The sequence below is a fragment of the Tachysurus fulvidraco genome, chromosome 7 (assembly GCF_022655615.1).
Source record: "Tachysurus fulvidraco isolate hzauxx_2018 chromosome 7, HZAU_PFXX_2.0, whole genome shotgun sequence".
Lineage (NCBI taxonomy): Eukaryota > Metazoa > Chordata > Actinopteri > Siluriformes > Bagridae > Tachysurus > Tachysurus fulvidraco.
The window spans coordinates 17,129,761-17,152,150 of record NC_062524.1 but is presented as its reverse complement, the minus strand read 5'-3'; the positions used below and the strand labels follow the sequence as shown (position 1 = coordinate 17,152,150).

The following is a 22,390-nucleotide window of genomic DNA, read 5'->3' as shown; positions in this document are numbered from 1 at the left end:
CAGCCATCACGCACATACTATACAATATTTCAGTCATTTGCTGTTTTTTGCACAACTCTATATATTATCCAAAGGACCTGCTGCTAAGAAACTGTGTTCATTCTAATGTTACTGCACGAAATATTGTTTGAACAATCAGTATTTACACTGGTCGGTCGGCGCTGTTTCTGTTACTGTTTATTGTCTTTTGTGTATTGCATTTTTTGTACTTTTTGTATTGTCTTGTAACTTTATGTCTGCACGGTTTTTTGTTCTGCACTGTCTTTTGTCCTGCACTGTCTTGTTTGTCTTGTCTGCACTGTTTGCACCAGGTTGCACTTTATGTGGCTAAGACTACTTACATGTCCTTAGCCCTGTCTTTGTTTTATGTAGCAACAGCATTTCACTGTGTACTGCAACAGCTATATGTGGTTGAAATGACAATAAAAGCTTCTTGACTTGACTTGAAAAGTTTCACCTTGGTGAGTTGTCTCAATTGGAAGAAACATTATTTAACTATTAAATTAATCTGTTTATCCAATTTAAAATCACAAGACATAATAACACCTACATTTTTTACAAAGGGCTTCACATAAGGATTCAGCTCACTGAGGTTTAGGTCAGCTGACTCACAGGTTCCCTCTGGCATAAACAACACCTCTTCTGTTTTCTTTTCATTAAAATTAAGGAAATTTAGTGCAATCCGATTCTTAATTTCTTCAAAGCACTGCAGTAGAGGCACTAGAGAGCAGGCATCTTTGCATTTCAAGGGTAGATAAATTTGCAGGTCATCTGCATACCAATGAAAAGAAATACCAAATATCCTAAAAAATATGCCCCAAAGGGAGCATATACAGGGAGAACAGAATAGGCCCCAAAATGGCGTCCTGGGGGACCCCACATGTGAATATAGCAGTTGAGGAGACATAGTCTCCAAGATGAACCAAAAAGTTCTTTCAGCCAAATAGGATTTAAACCAATCCAATGAGTACCCTTAATACCAACACATTGTTCGAGCCGTGAAATCAAGATATTATGGTCAACTGTATCAAATGCAGCGGAAAGGTCCAGTAAAATTAAGATTAAGAGTCAGTGACAAGTAGTAAGTCATTAAAAACCATCAATAGTACAGATTCTGTGCTGTGTAGTGCTTTAAAACCAGACTGAAGTACTTCATAAATACCATGTAAATCTAAAAATGAGTTCAATTGTCCATAAAATAGATACAATACAATACTTCTCCAATAGTTTGGATAGAAATGGGAGTTTTGAGATAGGTCTATAATGAGAAAAAACTGATGGATCCAAATTAGGTTTCTTGATTACTCGTTCCACAGCTGCATGTTTAAAAGATTTAGGTACAACACCTAAAGCCAGGCTGCTATTGATAATAGCAAGAATTTTAGGACCAATGGTTTCAAATGAATCTTTAAGAAGACGGAGAGGGACAACATCCATACCACATGAGGATGGTTTCATTTTAACAAAGGTCTCTTTCAGTGAATCAAGAGACACCGACTCAAACTGATCAAAAACAGCAGAGCACTCAGTGGGAATGGATGAAAAAGTTGAAGGGAGCAAAATATTAGCTCTAACAGCCTCAATCTTGTCAATGAAAAAGTCTAAAAATTTCTCACACATCTCGGCTGAGGTCTCTAGGCAGGCTGCTTGTGGAGTGTTTAAAACCGAGTTAATTGTGCTAAATAGCACAGCTGGCTTGTTGGAGTTATTACAGATGACACTAGAAAGATACTTTGATTTCTCAGATTTAAAAGTTTTTTGGTATTTAAGCAGACTCTCCTTCAAAATAGGTTCACTTCTACCAAACAAACATTAACCTGGGACCCTGAGGCTGAGAAGGCCTTTAGAAAGTTCAAGGAACTCTTCAGTTCTGCTGCTATTTTGACCTTCCCTGACCCAGCCTGCCAGATCATTGTATAAATAAACACTTCCAAACTGGGAGTGTGGGCTGTCCTATCTGTCTGTGCTGTCCACCCAAGTGCCCTCTTTTCTTTGAATGGCAAACCAGATGCTCTCTCATGCCTTCACTCCCCTGATGAGGAGTCCCTCTTTGTTTACTGTTCGGGTCCTCCAGCTGGACATCGAAAGGAAGGTCCGACAAGCCACATTGGGGCAACCCACTCCCAGCAACTGCTCGGAGAACCGACTTTATGTTCGGTCTTAGGTCTTCCTTTGGTGTCACAGTTTGCTCTATTCCGTCACCCTATAACATCCCACATCCTGTCTATACTGCAACAGTCTTTGTTAAAGTCTCTTATCGCTTAAAGTCATCTGTGCTCTGCAATTTAGTCCACTTCTCCAACCTGACAGTACCTGTTGTAACTGAAATTTTTTCCTCTGACATTTCACAACACTGAATATAACAATGAATGAATAAATTAGTATCACCTGTCTTTTTTCAATAAATTAGAAAATATATAATTTACAGTATTATATATTAAAATATATTATAATATAATTATTACACGCAGAAACATGCAAATACAGAGAATCACAAACCTGGAAACAGAAGGTGCAAAAATAATAAATTTACATAGCCTAGTTTATCAATATCACTGTAACTTCCACTTTAACACACAATCATTTCTAGCTTATGAATGTAGCACAGACTCAGACGGCAGACTGAAGATTAGTGACGAGTGCAGACTGAAGATGAGTGAGGAAATGTATGTGAACACTGTAGTGAGACCAGTGGAAAAGAAACAAGCAAGATCCTACAAAATCAGGTGCAGAGCATGTGCACACAAACACACACACATACACACACAAATAGTGTATTATTTCATGTAAATAACACACCAGATGCTATATATATTGATATATATATATATCAATGAATCAATTCTGGTTTTAACTCCTCACTCAAAATAAAGTATATGTTGATCTCCAACAGGATTCAAAATTGTATGGAGCCAATGTTACAGACTGACTGCAGTGTGTGCTGCCGCTGTGTGTCCTACTGACTGCTGTCATCGTGCTGTGGATCAAATAAAACAACCTGAATACACAAAACAACCAGTTACAGACCAGTTACAACCTCACTCTAGAGAGAGACCAGTTACAGACCAGTTACAACAACATAACTCTAGAGAGAGACCAGTTACTGCACAATGTCCTTTTGAAACTTGGTAAGATAAAATCTCACATTTATACTCATATCTGAAGAATGACTAAAGACAAGGTGTGGGATAATATTTATGTTAATACTAATACAAGGATTGAGAGTTTTCAGCTCGAGTACTTATTCCATTTCTACTGTGAAGAAGAACTGGTGGGACACCAGACAGGACTGTATAAAGAGAGGAGCAGATCTGGTGATCATAAACAGTACAGCGGAACAGGTGGGAGAGAGAGATTGAGAGAGAAAGAGAGGGAAAGAGAGAGAGAGAGAGAGAGAGAGAGAGAGAGAGAGAGAGAGAGAGAGAGAGAGAGAGAGAGAGAGAGAATAATTAAGTCTCTATATTTATATTGTTCTGTAACCATTACAGGAGTTCATCAGTACAGATTTCTGTGGTAGTGAAGCTTGGATTGGTCTGACTGACAGAGACACAGAGGGGACAGTTAAATGGATGGACGGTTCACCACTGACTTCTGAGTAAGACATCACTGAACTGAAAATTACCCATGATGCAGTTTTTCTCTGTCTGAAGCTGCAGACATTCTGACTTTCTTTGTGTTTTCAGGTTCTGGTGGAACGGAGAACTAAATGATCAGGAATGAATCACAAACCGGGAAACAGAAGGTGCACGAATAGTAGAGTGACAAAGCCTTGTTAAGCAATATCACTGTAACTTCCACTTTAATTTGCATCATGCTCACACACACACACACACACACACACACACACACACACACACACACACACACACACACACACACACACACACACACAAAATCACTTCTAGTCTGTGAATGAAGCAGACTTAGACAGACTGATCTGGTTTAAAGTAAGGTTATAAAATTGTTCAATATAAGATCAGGATTAGTAACGAGTGCAGAATGAAGATGAGTGAGGAAATTTATGTGAACACAGGAGTTACGGCTTATAACACAACTCAAGCAGAAGAAAACATTTATGACAATGAGCTGAAATTGGAGACTCGGTGGAAAGGAAACAAGCAGGATTCTACAAACTCAGGTGCAGACCACACACACACACACACACACACACACACACACATACACACACACACACACACACAGAGTATATCATTTCATTCTTCTCTACATTGATGACAGGTGGTTTATGTTTTTTTTTCCTGTACAGTGGGTTTATGTTTTTTCCTTATCATTTTAGATGCATTGAGTTTTAAAGTGTTCAAATATTCATTCATTCATTTTACATGTAACACCTGGGAGCAGGTCAGGAGAATTTACCACAGATGTGATAACAATCCAGTTCAGTTTAATCTACCTCAAATTATCTTTACAGTCTCACAAAATATTTAACTCCACAAAAAAAGCAAAAAACATTATTTCACACTACAAACATTAAAAAAGTAAAAGGATTACCATGTAGTAGTTCTGATTGTTTTGCTGTTAAAAAGGAGGAAGGAGAGAGAAATGAGGAAGAGAAAGAGATTTTTTTTTTTGTAGGTCAAACCTGTACACATTTGATGGAGAAAACAAAGCACTTCTATAAGTCAGTCTTTAGATAAAGCTGCAGAATGCTGAGAATGTAAATGTAAAGTTTGTAGCGTACTTCATCATCCAGTTGTTTCATTAAATCTGCTACCATTTGCCACTGATTCACTTGGTCATCCCCTGGGGGGAAACATAGTCTACACCTATGAGGCACTGCTGTGTCAATACTCAAGCCAAGCAAAGTTGCAGTACTTGATGTGGGATGTACAGGAGCCGCTAGCATGTTTTCTTCTAGTATTTAACTGGACTCCCATAACCATTGAACTAGCAAATCTTTGTGAGCTCGTTCTTGTACATAATTGTCCATGTTTATGTCACACATGTTTATGTTTACCCCAAAGTTCTCTGTTCTTGTGATGTTGATGAGGATGTCTTTTCCCAGCCATCTGCGAAGGCAGATCTATTTTTCCGTGTCACGGCACCAATTTGTAGCTTACTTCATCTCACATCACAAAAGAAATCCCACAACACCACTACATTTGAACACACCATAGAACCCATTTACAGCATACCCCAGCCTCGCTCAAGTCATATATACATATTATATATACATATTATATATAAAATCTACTCCTGTGGGAAATGAAAGTTTGCTGGAATAGTCACAAGAATTAATACACTACAATTTAAAGGTTCAAATTAAAAAATAATAAATAAAAAAATTATATATATCCACGAATCAAATCTGATTTTAACTCAACTTCTTAACTTAACTTAAAAAAAGTGTACGTTGATCTCCAACAGGACACAACACTGTTTGGAGCAGATGTTTCAAACTGACTGCAGTGTGTGTGCTGATGCTGTGTGTTCTCCTACTGACTGCTGTCACAGTGCTGTGGATTAAATACTACATTCTGAATACACAAAACAACCAGTTACAGACCAGTTACAACAACCTGTCTATAGAGAGAGACCAGTTACAGACCGGTTACAACAATGTCATCTTAAAACTTGGTAAGTTAAAATCTCACATTTACACTCATATCCAAAGTATTATGAATGAGTAAAAACATGGTGTGGGATAATATTTATGTTAATACTAATACAAGGATGGAGAGTTTTCAGCTCAAGTGCTTATTCCATTTCTACTGTAAAAAACTGGAGGGACACCAGACAGGACTGTATAAAGAGAGGAGCAGATCTGGTGATCATAAACAGTACAGAGGAACAGGTGAGAGAGAGAGAGAGAGAGAGAGAGAGAGAGAGAGAGAGAGAGAGAGAGAGAGAGAGAGAGAGAGAGAGAGAGAGTAAATAAACGAGTCTCTATATTTATATTGTTCTGTAATAATTGCAGGAGTTCATCAGTAAATATTTCAACAGTACTCAAGCTTGGATTGGTCTGAATTACACAGACACAGAGGGGACATTTAAATGGGTGGACGGTTCACCACTGACCACTAAGTAAGACATCACTGAACTGAAAATCACCCATTCTCTCAGTCTGAAGCTTCAGATGTGACATAACAGACATTATATGTCTCATTATATGTTTTCAGGTTCTGGTGGGCTGGAAAACCAAATAATTTGAGCAATGCAAGCTGTGTTATAACAGGCTACACAAAGGCTAAGTTTAACATCTCCTCCTGGGCTGTTTATTCCTGTAACCTCCTTGTAGCTGGGATTTGTGAGATGAAAATATTTAAGAAATAAATAAAAAATAAATAAATTATGATTAAAATGAACAGGTTTAAAAAGATAATAGTACTTTGCATGATTATTTTAATTATATTCCCGCACACAGCATAATAAGTAATAAAAAAAAAAAACATCAATGAGCCAAAATCTGTAACAGAAAGAAAGTTTGAAGTGTTATGTGTTGATACTGGATGAAATCTGACTCACAATGCTGAATAATTTATGTGAATGAGTCTCAGTGTTTATTAATCAAGTTTAGTTCAAACTCATTTATCAGACTGTTATTATGTAGAAAGAAATGTGTTATTTTTTTTTTACTATGTATCTACATTTATTGGAAAATCAAAAATACAATAAATGGTCAAAAATGCCTGTCATGTGAGTCATATGTTCAAGTTAGCTTTATTGTCATTCCGCTGTAATGACTGAGACAACATCTGAGACGTGTACAGTACTTCATAAAGAGGTTTACTGCATACTTAGCAACACTACATGCTCTCCGTTCATGAAACACAACAGCAATCAGTGCCGAGAACAACACTACATCCCTCCCTTTGTTTTAGAAGAAAAATGTCAAAACATGACAACAATAACACATTATCCTAGACATGTTCATTATTGATAAGACTTGAGAGAACTGGCAATGCATTTCTCGAAATTATGTTAGCTTAAATCCTCAATAGAATTATAGTACATTCAGCATTGTAAACACATTAACTTACTGTGACCAGAAAACTTAGAACATATTAACTTTCTTTTTAATGCTATAACTGTTCCTCATAGTGCTTTAATCTTAGTTCATCAAGTGTAATCCATTAGCTTTCGAGGTCTTTTCCTATTCTCTCTTCTAGTATAATGTCGTTCTCGTTGCTCAGGATTTTCAGAAACATATGGAGGTCTTCTTTGTCCTTGAAGTCTGTCTCCATAATCGAATTCATCCATTTCATCATCAGAGAGATCACAGAGTGGTACATGTACTCTTTGTTTCAGGGGTTTAAAACCTCTTCAGGACCTCGCCCCCTTTTTGCAGGTTTTTCGCCTACATGACCTACCCAACAAAAAGTGGTACAGCTCCCACCTACTTTGACACACAGGGGTGAGAAGAGATTCTCTAGTTTCAGAAACTAGTTTCAGATTGATTCTAGGCCTTACTAGCACAAAGTTACAGAGGCTAGAATGGAAGGTTTTCATTTCCGCCTGGGTTGTTTACCTGATAAACTGATTAATCTTATTTTTCTGGAACATGTTAGGGACCAAATAACAACTGAGGGTCATAGCCACATGTCTTGGCTTTCACCAAAAACAATTTCAAGTCAATAGACCCAAAAATGGCTTCAATAAAAATATTTTTCTACAGACATGGTCGTCTGGTCCAGCGTTTTTGTGTACTTGTTTACTGTATAACTTTGAATTAAAAGGCTGCATGCTCAGTTTAAAAGGCCTAAAACATACAGGGCCTCTCTGTCTACAAGTCTGCTGTGTAAATAGGCCTGTAACTTGACACCCTGAGCTGTGAGAGTGACAAAAGGTCAAGGATTACGCAAGAATTCTTCTGCGCAGCTTTTTCACGCAGACACTGCCAGAGAACACACGGCATGTTGCATATCGTTGGAATCGTCTGCTTATTGGCTAAAGAGCTGTATAGGTCCCGGCCCATTTCATTGCTATTGGAAGGAGTAATTGTCAGTCAAACGCGGGTTCCCAAAAATGATGTCATGACATCATTGGCTTCCCAGCCATCTATCTCTGCAATTCAAGCACCGATTGGCTCAAGTGAGGGCTTGTTTGATTCGTTAGGTCCTGGGCTATAAATACTTATACATATAAATAAATACTTACACATATTATAAATATGGCTATAAATTCTAAATTTTGAATTTTTGAATACCCCAATGAGAAGTTAGAGCAGCAAAACAAGATGATGGCGCACTACTGTTTCCAGTTTTCGGAACACAAACGGAATATTTGCGGCGATTTGGATTAAAAGGCTTACAGATTCCAGTTCCTTGGACCTGTGTGGATTTTTGTGGAATATTTGTTTTGGAATATATTACCCCAGTGAAGAAAGGGAAGCGTCTAAACGTAAGGGAAAAAACGGTCTAGCGCCACCTAGGTCAATTTTGTCCAAAATTTTTTTCTAATAGTATGAAGGCTGTGAATCATATTATGCTTTGTGTGTGGGCTTAAAAAAATATTGAGAGTAAAAACTTTACTAGGTAAATAGTTTTTGTGTGTTTTTAGAGGATTTGATGCTTTAAAGATGAAATGAAGATTGTTTCTGGGTCATCCCCTAGTGGTCACTTTGACTTCGACCCGTAAGAGTTTAAAGTGTGAGGTGTTTCTTGTAATGATGTGTTGTCCTCTTTGTGCTGTTATCATTGTGCCTTTTGTTTTTATCACTTTGTATGGTTTTTGGGTTATATGGTGTTTTGAGTTTTCCTTTTGTCTTTTCACGAATGAGTACAGAGTCTCCTGTTGTGAGTTCAGATGTTAACTCTTTTCCTCTTGTCCGAGTATTGCTTCATCTTCTCTTTTTTGTGGCAATCAGCTTACCTAAGTGCATCGTCATGTACTGGGCTGTGTACTGTCGGTAATTTAATGTGCATAGGTCTTACGAACAACAATTCGGCCGGGGATATTCCAGTGGTCTGATGGGGGGTTGCTCTGTAGTTCCTCAGAAACTTGTACAATTCTTATTTCCAAGGTTTTCCTTCATCAAAAGCGGTCGACATGGCTTTTTTTTACCGTTCACATGAATCTCTCAACTTCACCATTGGCTTGGTGTGTAGTGTACCTAGGTGTGTAGTGAAGTTAGCCAGTCCTTAGCTGAAGAAAGGGGGGCCATTATCAGATTTCATTACATTAGGAATTCCTGCGATGGAGAAAACTTTGTCTAGCAATGGAATGACTTTGTTTGTTGATGTTGATGGTGTTATCTCTACAAAAGGAGATCTGGAGTATTCGTCCAAGATAACTAAAAGATATTCACCTGATGGGAATGGACCGCAAAAATCCACAGAAACATTTTGCCATGGACTTTCAGGTAGTTCAGACATCTGAAGTGGTGAGTGTTTGATCTGCGTTGAGGATGCTTGGCATGGTATACAGTTCGAAAGTAAATGTTCTGCCTGTTTGTTGATTCCCGGAAACCAAACTTTTTCCGTGAGTAGTTGTTTTGTTTTCACTAGGCCTTGATGACATTCATGGGCAAGTTCAAGCGCTCTTTGCTGTAAGGTTTTTGGCATTACAATACGATTTCCTCTTAGAAGAATGCTTCTGTCATCCAGAACAGTAAGTTCCTCTTTTACATTGTGGAATGATCTCAGGTCTGTCTGATCACATTCTGAAGTGAAATTATCATCCAGTGTGTGCCATTGGCCGTTGTGCATAGTGTTCATAACGCACTGAAGAAGGTTGTCTTTGGCTGTTTTGGCTTTCACTTCTTCTAATGTCATGGCTTTTGGGACTGCATTGTCAGCAATGAATTTGATATGTAACTCAGTGTCAACGTCATCGGTGATTGTATATTTGTGAAGTTTTTGTGGATGGTGGGACATATAGTCTGCCGGATTTGTTTTTCCTGCTTTGTAAACAACCTTGTATTTGTAGGGTTGTAATCTTAGTGCCCATCTCTCAATTCTTGCTGGGGGTTTTGACTTAGGGTTGTTGAAGATCAACTCAAGAGGTTTGTGATCTGTGATCATGTTGAATTCCGCACCGTAGAGATATAGATGGAAGTGTTCACAGTTCACATTACCCAATCAGGGGCAGAATAGGACGCGTCTCCACACAATGCGGGTGGGGTGATTTGCATGGGATGCTGTATAATGTAGACCTATGTAAAATACAGGACAATTCGCGTCCCGTATTGATTTGATACCGTATTTGACGATGACGATTCCGTATTTCATGGGATGGGTGGCAACCCTAAGTAAACCTCTTTGTGAATACACGTCTCAGGTGTTGTCTCGGTCATTACAATGGCGACGAATGAGTAAAAGGCAAAATAATGTGGAAAAGCAACCGAAACCACAAAGAGAGGGCTCAAACAACAGCATCCTTTCTCCTTTCTTAAAACTACACAGAAACAATCAAGAAAGAAACTAAACCAAAACACAGAAAGGTATAAAGTGGATTTCATACACGTGTGTAAATTTCATATAGCTTCACACGCTTTGCTAACGCCTGAATAAACGCTAAAAGCTAAAGCTATAAAAACTCAACAACAAAGCTACCATCATCCGACAAAACATGGATGCTACTGCTGTATTGCCACATTTTCCAAGATTTTACATTAACTCAGATCAAGGCTCACTTGCAGTGAAATGGAAGAAATGGTTATCGAGATTTGGAACATTTCTAACAGCCTCTGGTGTAACGAACAAGACCAGGCAAAGAGCGATGTTACTGCACTATGCAGGAGAACAAGTACAGGACATATTTGACACAATTCCAGAAAATGGCGACAGTGATGATTATGATAAAGCAGCACAAGTTCTGACTGAATATTTCAGCCCAAGCCATAATACGAAGTATGAAGTGTATGTGTTCAGACAGGCTAAACAAAAAGCAGGAAAGACAAACGATGCGTTTCACACAAGATTAAGACGGCTTGCAACGACTTGTGAATTGACAAATACAGACAGAGAAATAAAATCTCAGATCATACTCACATGCACATCATCTCGATTGTGAAGAAGAGCATTGAGGGATAGTAATCTCACATTAAAACAATTGCTAGATTTTGCCAGAGCATTTGAAACTTCAGAGCAGCAGGTGGCTGGAATTAAAAATGACACACAGGCTAATACCTTCGAAAGTGTTGCAGCAATACCAAAAACAAACCTCAATAAGAGAGCACATACAAGCCACCAACAGAAAATAACACAGAGAAAAACATATATGACATGCAGGAACTGTGGTGGCCCTTTCCCGCATCCTGGAGGACAGTTAACATGCCCAGCTAAAGGTGCGTCATGCAAATGATGTGGTAAACCAAATCACTTTGCTCGTTGTTGTTTCAGCAGGCCACAGATGGAGCGGGACAACAAAAGATACACAAAGAGAGGACATCTCGCAAAAGGTGAGAGCAGTAAAGCTAAGTGAAAACAGCTCACCAACAAAAACACTGAAGCCGGATACAACTTCAAGCACAGATGATGAATATGTCCATGTCACACAAGAACATGCAAATGTCAAACAACCAATGACAAAAGTCTGGATAGCCCAACAACCTCTAAATATATTAATAGACACAGGTGCTACAGTCAACCTGCTAGACAAAAACGCACACGACAAAATCAAAATGTCAACAAAACTACAACCAACCAACAAGAAAATACTGCCATATGGTAAACAACAACCACTTCCAATACTAGGAAAGCTAAATAAAAACATCTCAGCTCATCGAAAAACCACTGAGGCAACATTCTATGTAGTTGAAGGAGATCATGGATCTCTGCTCAGTCACAAAACGGCTACTGAACTTGGACTCATTCACATTGTCCTTTCTACAGACATAATTCAACCTACACCTTCTGTTGCTGACCAATATATATATATTGGGATAATGGTATGCTGGTCCAGCATTAGGTGCTGGTTGCTGGTGTGCTGGCCGACCAGCCTGGGATGCTGGTGTGCTGGTCAACATATGCTGAATATGATGCTAGTATAATCCCAGCAAGACCACAACAAAACCCATTTGTTACATATCACATTTCTTAGTGCATATTCATAGTTAAATAAAGACCAAGACAATTTTCTAGAGAATTGCAAATCACTATTTAATAAAGAAAAACATTATGGATATTCCTATCATTTACATGGCTTTCTTTATATATTATATATATATATATAGTGTGTGTGTGTGTGTGTGTATATATATATACATATATATATATACACATATATATATATATGTATATGTATAACATCATGTCGGTTACATCTTACATCTCCCGCGGGTCCTGGGTGCAGCAGCGGAGGACGCGTGACGGTCCCCGGTCGAGGACCTCTCCCCATTACCGCCGGTCTTTGAGATCCCCCCCCGGAACCGCTTCGCCCCCCCCCCCCCCTCGCAAGACGGACTGCGACAACGTGATCATCGGAGACTCCAACGTCCGCCAAGTCCGTGCTACTGTGGCTAAAGGTAAGGCTCGCACTCACTGCTTGCCTGGTGCTCGTGTTCTTGATGTCTCTGCACAGGTACCTAGAGTCGTGAGCAGAAACACCAGAGCTGTGGTTCTTCATGTCGGCTCGAACGACACCAGCCTGAGGCAGTCGGAGATCCTGAAGAGGGACTTCAACACCCTGGTGTAGACGGTTCGCAGCACAGCGCCCACGGCGAGGATCATTGTGTCTGGACCGCTTCCAACCTACCAGCGAGGAATTGAAATGTTCAGTAGACTTTTCACTTTAAACAAATGGTTACAGTCATGGTGTCAGGCTAAGAAACTACTCTTTATTGATAATTGGAATGTTTTCTGGGAGCGTCCTAGGCTATTCCGTGCTGACGGCCTGCAACCCAGCAGAGTCTCCAGGGCGCTGAACACCTTCTGACTGTTAAACTACTCTTTAAATTTAAATTTCAGTAGCCATCCTTCACCTCAGCACATTGACATAAAAAATGCACACAAAGCTCATCTTATAGAAACTGTGTCTGTTCCCCGAGCAGGGAGCTCAAAAAGTAAATACATGAGAAGTTCTCGAAATAATCTTACTGTAATTAGACCAGAAAAATGCCAAAGAAACAAACAAAAACAGTTCTTAAGGTTTGGGCTTCTGAACATTAGATCGCTTGCACCCAAAGCACTTATTGTAAAATAAAAGATCTCAGATAATAGCCTTACTGCACTTTGCCTTACCGAAACTTGGATTAAACCAAATGAATACATCAGACTAAATGAGTCTACACCATCAGGATATATCTATAAGCACGAGCCTCGTCTGACTGGTTGTGGAGGTGGAGTCGCCACTATCTTTAGTGATTTCCTTACTGTTACCCAGAGAACACAGAATGGATTTAGTTCTTTTGAAGGGCTTGTCCTTAATGTTACACTATCGCACATGCACTCGAAAAAATCCCTGATGTTTCTTGCTCTAGCGACCGTGTACAGACCCCCAGGGCCCTACACAGTTTTTCTTAGAGAATTCACAGATTTTCTCTCAGACTTATTGGTTAACTTTGACAAAGCATTAATTGTAGGAGATTTTAACATTCATGTTGACGACACAAACGACGCTTTAGGACTCACATTTACGGACTTACTAAACTCACTTGGGCTTAAACAAAACATCACTAGAGCAACTCATCGACGTAATCACACATTAGATTTAATAATATCACACAGAATAGATGTCACTGATATAGATATCATACCTCAAAGTGATGACATCACAGACCATTATCTCATAATGTACACACTACCTATAGAACAGACTAATTATGTCTCACCACGTTATTGACTCGGCAGAAACATTATTCCTACCACCAAAGACAGATTCACAAATAACCTGCCTGATCTGTCTGGACTTCTTACTGTACCCTTAAACACAAACGACCTAGATGTAATGACTAGCAGCATAGACGCTATATTCACTAGCACATTAGACACTGTTACCCCAGTCAGATTACAGAAGGTTAGAGCTAAAACACTTGCACCGTGGTATAATAGTCATACTCACACCCTCAAGAGGGAGACCCATAACCGCGAACGGAAATGGAGAAAAACTAAATTAGAGGTTTTTAGAATTGCGTATAAGGACAGTATGTCCAGCTACAGACAGGCTCTAAAAGCTGCTAGGGTGTTTTGACATATGACATGTCCATGTTGTGCTAAATTTTTGATTTTGCTAATTTTGGGGGCGGGGTTACACGTGACGTGAGCTTCCGTACCGGGAATTCCGGTATTCCGATCGCTTATAAAAGTCATAGCACACCTCTCCTCAATGAGCCGGTCGATTTGACACCTTGAGAGTGTGCTTTATATCTACAGAGAGAATAAAAGAGTTTTAAGAATTCCCCATTCAAGTCTATGGGGGAAAAAAAACCCTTTGAGCTTCCGTACCTTGTTATATGAATCAGTGGAACAGGGCATGCAATTCATTTTCAAGGTGTCGATTTATGCGGGGTCACAATCTTTCATCTGTAAATAATAATAATGTGCTTTGCAAGCACATTAACTATGAAATGAAACTGGAAGCTCACCAATTCTAACAACTGTGAAATATAGCAACAAGCTTTAAAGACCTTTACTAGATCTTTACTTCCAACGTTGTGTTATCTGACAGATTCACTGGTGTCTGCTGCCCTCTGTTGAATGTTAGCACATCTACAGAGAGAATAAAAGAGTTTTAAGAATTCCCCATTCAATTCTATGGGGAAAAACACCCCTTTGAGCTTCCATACTGGGAATTCCGGAATTCCGATTGCTTATTAAAGTCATAGCACACCTCTCCTCAATGAGCCGGTCAATTTGACATCTCATCCATGGGTCTAGGACAAAAGCTGCGGGACAAGTTACACGCCGAAAAAGTGTCCAGGAGAAGAATAAAAACTAGAACGGTACATTTCCTAAAGAAAATGTGAATGTGCTTGCAAGTGACGTCAGTTCCCCTCATCGTGCTGAGTGTTTTGATATATGACACATGTCCATGTTGTGCTAAATTTTTGATTTCGCTTATTTTGGGGGCGGTGCTACACGTGACGTCAGTTCCCCTCATCGTGCTGAGTGTTTTATGTTGTGTAACTGAGATATGGCTTCTTTATATTGCAATATGGTTCGTAAGGTGCACTACATGGTTGCTAGGGTATGGCTAAACAGTTACTATGGTTATATTTGCAGACTAGTTTCTCACCTGCAACAAAAGAGCACACCTGAAAATCCATTTATCTTTTCCTGAAACAAGCGCCATGAAGATTTTTAACTAAAGCATCAATCAGTGATTTTACTGGAAAAAAATATAATCACGTTACAATAAGGATCATTAGTTCAAATGTAATGTATTAACTAACATTTACTAACCATGAGCAATAAATAATTGTATTTAGTAATCTTTGTTAAAATAAAGGTTATTTTTTTTTCATGTTAGTTCACAGTATATTAAGTAATGTTAACACGGTGTTAATAATGTATTAGTAAATGTTGAAATTAACATGAACAAAATGAATAAATGCTGTAGAAGTGCAGTTCATTATTAGTTCATGTTAAGTAATGTGGTAACTAATGTCAACTAATGAACCTTTATTATAAAGTTTTAGGGAAAAAAAACTTCTAAGGGTGGATTCGAACCCTGAATCTCTGCATGCTAAACAGATTCGCTATCCACTAGGCCATCCAGGAACACGAGAAAGCCTTTGTGGTTTTATGTATTAATTCACTAATGTGAAGAATGGCGCGTCTAACAATACCCAAGCTTTATTATATTAAAGTCATTCTTATCATTCTTTGTGATATATACGTATCAAAGAAAAAATGTGCTTAATTTTAATTAATGGGTGGCTCTTAAAAGAGCCGTTGCTGTTCTTAAAAGGACATTAGTTTAAAGTGAAATAAAAGATTATAAAAACTACACTGATAGTTGAAAACAACAAAAAGTTATACAAATGGCAGAAACAACAACATATGTGACCGCCGTGCTGTCCAAGGCACGCCACGACTAGTTTTAAGCATTAAACCTCTAAAGTTTACAACTAGTCTTGCAATCCTACCACCTGCCCATTGGATCCACTCCCTACCAATATGCTCCAGACCATCTCACAAGACCTCTTGCCCTTCATTTCCACTATCGTCAATAGATCCATAGCATCTGGTCAGGTACCAACTACTTTCAAGAGAGCAAGGGTTATTCCCATCCTAAAGAAACCTGCTCTGGATCCATCAGACATCAATAACTACAGACCGGTATCACTTCTCTCATTTCTTTCAAAAATTCTTGAACGCATTGTCTATAATCAACTGTCTGTATATCTCTCACAGAACAACCTCCAAGATCCCAACCAGTCTGGCTATAAAGCAGCTCACTCTACAGAGACAGCCCTTTTTAATGTCTCTGAGAAGCTACATACTGCTAGATCAGCCAAACTGTCATCCGTCCTTATCCTCCTTGACCTTTCAGCAGCGTTTGATACGGTCAACCACAAGACTCTATTATCCACCCTCAAGAGTCTTGGGATTTGCGGATCAGCTTGGGAATGGTTTGCCTCCTACCTGGAAGGACGCTCATATCTGGTAACATGGAGGGGAGTGACATCTGCTCCATGCAGACTCTCCACTGGCGTCCCATAGGGCTCAGTACTTGGTCCTCTTATTTTCTCCCTGTATACTCACTCTCTTGGGGAAGTTATTTCATCACATGGGTTCTCTTACCACTGCTATGCTGATGATACACAACTTATCTTCTCTTCCCATCCTCAGATGCCACAGCTTCTGACCGGATCTCAGCATGTCTGGCAGAAATTTCATCATGGATGACTGCTCATCAGTTAAAGCTCAATCCTAGCAAAACTGAACTGCTGTTCATCCCAGGTGATTCATCCCCAGGTCATGATCTTGCTATGTCGTTGCACAACGATCTGATCTCCCCTTCAGCCACAGCTCGCAACCTTGGGGTAACCATGGACAATCAACTGTCCTTTTCCTCTCATGTTGCTAATGTGACTCGCTCATGTCGGTTTCTTCTCTACAACATTAGAAGGATTCGGCCATTTTTGTCCACACAGGCTGCTCAGGTACTTGTTCAGTCTCTTGTCATTTCTAGACTGGATTACTGCAACGCACTGCTGGCAGGTCTACCTATGAACGCAATCCGTCCTCTGCAAATGATCCAAAATGCAGCTGCCTGGCTTGTTTTCAACCTGTCAAAGTTCTCGCATACCACCCCGCTGCTGCGATCCCTCCACTGGCTTCCGGTAGCTGCACGCATCAGATTCAAAACACTGATGCTGGCCTACAAAGCCAAAAATGGACCAGCTCCCACTTACCTCAAAGCCCTCATCATTCCTCACACTGCACCCCACAATCTCCGATCTACCAGCACTGCTCGACTGGTCCACCATCTCTCAGTGTAAGGGGCAAGTATACTACAAGACTCTTCTCTGTTCTGGCACCAAGGTGGTGGAATGAACTTCCCCTAGAGGTCCGGACAGCTGAGTCGCTGGCTATTTTCAAGCGGCGGCTAAAGACCTACTTATTCAGGAAACATTTCAACTAGCACTTCTTTTCGTATCTTTGGCATTTAAAAAAAAAAAAAAAAAAAACTTTTGACACTTTTTCATTGTAAATTTGAACAAATGTTTTAAACTCATGGTATCTTAAGTATGTAACCTAGTGAACCAGCATTAATATATTCAATGTTAGAGATTTAAGCACTTATGTATGTGTCACAACCGGAAGCGGAAGGAGACAGACCCGTATGCAGGATAGCTTCAAAGGAAAGGGGTTTAATAAATAATAAAGACAACGACATAAAGACGATAATAAAAGCGATACAAATGAAGACACGTAACATGACATGACGAGGGGTAAACGTAACTAATGATTCCGCGCTGCACTCGGCAACGCGGCTCACTTAAATATAAAAAGACACGATGACACAATAAGGATCAGGTGTGAAGACAGGGAGGGGCAGACGAAGGCGGGGCAGACACGTGACAAAGAAGGTAAACAAAAACAGCACGTGGCCAAAAGTCCGGGTTGAGTCCTGACAGTACCCCCCCCTCGAGGCGCGGCTCCCGAAGCGCCAAACCCCGACAAGGTCCAGGAGGGGGGGGGGGGTGAGGCACACGGCGAAGGCAGATGGAGGAGCAAGGAACACGGCGAAGGTAGATGGGGGAGCGAGGAACACGGCGAAGGCAGATGGGGGGAGCAAGGTCCACGGCGAGGCCGGTGGGGGGAGCAAGGTCCACGGCGAGGCCGGTGGGGGGAGCAAGGCACACGGCGAGGCCGGTGGGGGGAGCAAGGCACACGGCAGGCACAGCCAGCGAGGGCCGAGCGACGTCCACAGCCGAGCAGAGGGGCCGAACGATGTCCACAGCCGAGCAGAAGGGCCGAGCGACGTCCACAGCCGAGCAGAAGGGCCACGCGACTTCCATAGCCGAGCTGAAGGGCCGAGCGACATCCACAGCCGAGCTGGAGGGCCGAGAGACGTCTACAGCCGAGCTGGAGGGCCGAGCGACATCCACAGCCGAGCTGGAGGGCCGCACATAACCCCCGATGCACCGCTGCCAGATCCACGTCCCGATGACCAGAATATGAAGGGTGGGAGGGTGTGAAAAGTCCTTCGCCCTGGGCCTGCAGCACCCCCCGCGGATGAAGTGAAGCGACGCCCTCCTCGGAACGGAACCGAAAGTGGAGCGACGTCCTTCACCGAAAAAAAAATGCGGGGCGATGCCGCAGGGCACCAAAAAATAAAAAAGGGGCAAAAACGGTATGGTGACATCCTCCGCGAAGGAAGTGAGGCGACGACCGCTTCGGACGGAACCGAAAGTGTAGCGGCGTCCCTCACCGGAAAAAGTGCGGAGCGATGCCACCGAAAAAAGAAAAAAGGGTCAGAAGGACTCGGAAGGAGACAGACCCGTATGCAGGATAGCTTCAAAGGAAAGGGGTTTAATAAATAATAAAGACAACAACATAAAGACGATAATAAAAGCAATACAAATGAAGACACGTAACATAGACTAGACATGATGAGGGGTAAACGTAACTAATGATTCCGCGCTGCACTCGGCAACGCGGCTCACTTAAATATAAAAAGACACGATGACACAATAAGGATCAGGTGTGAAGACAGGGAGGGGCAGACGAAGGCGGGGCAGACACGTGACAAAGAATGTAAACAAAAACAGCACGTGGCCAAAAGTCCAGGTTGAGTCCTGACAGTATGTCGCTCTGGATAAGGGCATCTGCCAAATGCTGTAAATGTAAATGTAATTGTAAAATACACGGTTGAATGTTATATTGTTTGAAAGCTTAGACTCTCGGGATTTTATTAAGCCCACACACAAAGCATAATATGATTTATAGTCATCATACTAATTTAATCCAAGTTGATAGTCACCGGAAATAGGCGGCGCTTACCTTTCTTCACTAGGGTAATATTTTCCAAAACAAATGCTTGTAAAAAATCCCCAAGAGTCTAAGGAACTGGAATATGTAAGCCTTTTAATCCAAAACGCTTTAATCCAAAACGCGTTTCTGACCGAAATGTGTAAACAACAATCCACTTCCGTCCTTTGTTTTCGGCTCTCACTTTATTTTCCAAAACAAATGCTTGTAAAAAATCCCCAAGAGTCTAAGGAACTGGAATATGTAAGCCTTTTAATCCAAAACGCTTTAATCCAAAATGCGTTTCTGACCGAAACACACTGCAGTTCCGTTCTTTGTTTTCGGCTCTCACTTGTCCTAGGAGGCTTAAAAAAATACACTGAGCCGTCAGATTTGTAGTCCAGGGCCTAACGAATCAAACGAAAATCATGAAAATAGGGGGCAATATATATATATGAAATGAAACTGAAGCTCACTGTGAAATATAGCAACAAGCATTAAAGACCTTTACACAGATTCACTGGTGTCTGCTGCCCTCTTTTGGATCTTTTGGATTTAGCACATCTACAGAGAGATTCCCCATTCCAGTCTATGGGGGAAAAAAACCCCTTTGAGCTTCCATATTGGGAATTCTGGAATTCTGATCGCTTATAAAATCCATAGCACACCTCTCCTCAATGAGCCGGTCGATTTGACACCTCATTTATGGGTCTAGGACAAAAGCTGCGGGACAAGTTACGCGCCGAAAAAGTGTCCGGAAGAAGAAGAAGAAAAATGAGTATGCAAGAGAATAAGAATGTGCTTTGCAAGCACATTAACTAGAACGGTACATTTCCTAAAGAAAATCTGAATGTTCCCCTCATCATGCTGAGTGTTTTGATATGTCACATGTCCATGTTGTGCAAATTTTTTGATTTCGCTTATTTTGGGGCGGGGCTACACGTGACGTCAGTTCCCCTCATCGTTCTGAGTGTTTTATGTTGTGTAACTGAGATATGGCTTCTTGATATTGCAATATGGTTCGTAAGGTGCACTACATGGTTGCTAGGGTATGGCTACACAGTTACTATGGTTATATTTGCAGACTAGTTTCTCACCTGCAACAAAAGAGCACACCTGAAAATCCATTTATCTTTTCCTGAAACAAGCGCCATGAAGATCTTGAACTAAAGCATCAATCAGAGATTCTACTGGGAAAAAATGTAATCACGTTACAATAAGGATCATTAGTGCAAATTTAATGTATTAACTAACATTTACTAGCCATGAGCAATAAATTGTTGTATTTAGTAATCTTTGTTAAAATAAAGTTTATTCTTTGTTCATGTTAGTTCACAGTATATTAACTAATGTTAACACGGTGTTAATAATGTATTAGTAAGTGTTGAAATTAAAATGAACAAAATAAATAAATGCTGTAGAAGTGCAGTTCATTATTAGTTCATGTTAAGTAATGTGGTAACTAATGTCAACTAATGAACCTTTATTATAAAGTGTTAGAAAAAACACTGTACAAGGGTGGTTTCGAACTCCGAATCTCTTGCATGCTAAAGAAATTGCTATCCCCTACTCCATTCAGAAACACGAAAAAGTCTTTGCGGTTTTATGTATTAATTCACTAATGTGAAGAATGGCGAGTCTAACAGTACCCAAGCTTTATTATATTAAAGTCATTCTTATCATTCTTTGTGATATACATGTGTCATATGTTTAAAAAATAATTATGTAATGTGAGGAGACAAAGAAAAAATGCGCTTAATTTGAATTAATGGGTGGCTCTTAAAAGAGCCGTTGCTGCTCTTAAAAGGACATTAGTTTAAAGTGAAATAAAAAATTATAAAAACTACACTGATAGTTGAAAACATCAAAAGGTTATACAAATGGCAGAAACAACAACATATGTAACCGCCATGCTGTCCAAGGAATGCCACCACTAGTTTTAAGCATTAAATCCTCTAAATACACGGTTAAATGTTATATTGATTGAAAGCTTAGACTCTCAGGATTTTATTAAGCCCACATACAAAGCATAATATGATTTATAGCCATCATACTAATTTAATCCAAGTTGATAGTCACCTGAACTAGGCGGCGCTAGTCCAGTTGTTTACTTACCATTAAACGCTCCCCTTTCTTCACTGGGGTAATATTTTCCAAAACAAATGCTTGAAAAAAATCCCCAAGAGTCTAAGGAACTGGAATATGTAAGCCTTTTAATCCAAAACGCTTTAATCCAAAATGCATTTCTGATCGAAAACTGTAAACAGCAGTTCACTTCCGTCCTTTGTTTCGGCTCTCACTTGTCCTAGGAGGCTTATAAAACTACACTGAGCCGTCAGATTTGTAGTCCAGGGCCTAACGAATCAAACGAAAATCATGAAAATAGGGGGGTGATCCCACTATATATGTATAAGAAATGAAACTGAAAGCTCACCAATTCTAACAACTGTGAAATATATCAACAAGCTTTAAAGACCTTTACAAAGATTCACTGGTGTCTGCTGACCTCTTTTGGATGTTAGCACATCTACAGAGAGATTCCCCATTCAAGTCTATGGGCAAAAAACACCCTTTTGAGCTTCCATACTGGGAATTCTGGAATTCCGATCACTTATAAAATCCATAGCACACCTCTCCTCAATGAGCTGGTCGATTTGACACCTCATTTATGGGTCTAAATTCTTATTCTCTTGCATACTTATTATTATTATTATTATTATTATTATTATTATTATTATTATTATTATTATTATTAATGTGCTTGCAAAGCACATTCTTATTCTCTTGCATACTTGTTCTTCTTCTTCTTCTTCTTCCGGACACTTTTTCGGCACGTAACTTGTCCCGCAGACTTAGACCCATAAATGAGGTGTCAAATCGACCAGCTCATTGAGGAGAGGTGTGCTATGGTTTTTATAAGCGATCCAACCAACGATGTTCGCACAGTGGACGAAAAAGCGGCCAAAAAAAGTCCCATAGAAATGAATGGGCAATTCCTAAAATTCTAGCGAAATCAAAAATTGAGCTCAACATGGACATGTCATAACATGGACATATCAAAACACTCA

The 22,390-nt window shown here is 40.1% G+C and overlaps 1 protein-coding gene across 1 annotated transcript; it reads left to right on the top strand.

Moving 5' to 3' along the window:
- The first annotated feature begins 3,451 nt into the window (after nt 1-3,451).
- Nucleotides 3,452-12,826, top strand: LOC113660584. The gene is made up of 5 exons (XM_047816663.1): nt 3,452-4,138; nt 5,389-5,598; nt 11,304-11,362; nt 12,256-12,535; nt 12,807-12,826. Exons 1-5 carry the CDS (start codon nt 4,000-4,002, stop codon nt 12,824-12,826), a joined length of 708 nt encoding a protein of 235 aa, XP_047672619.1. The 5' UTR covers nt 3,452-3,999.
- The last annotated feature ends 9,564 nt before the right edge of the window (nt 12,827-22,390 follow it).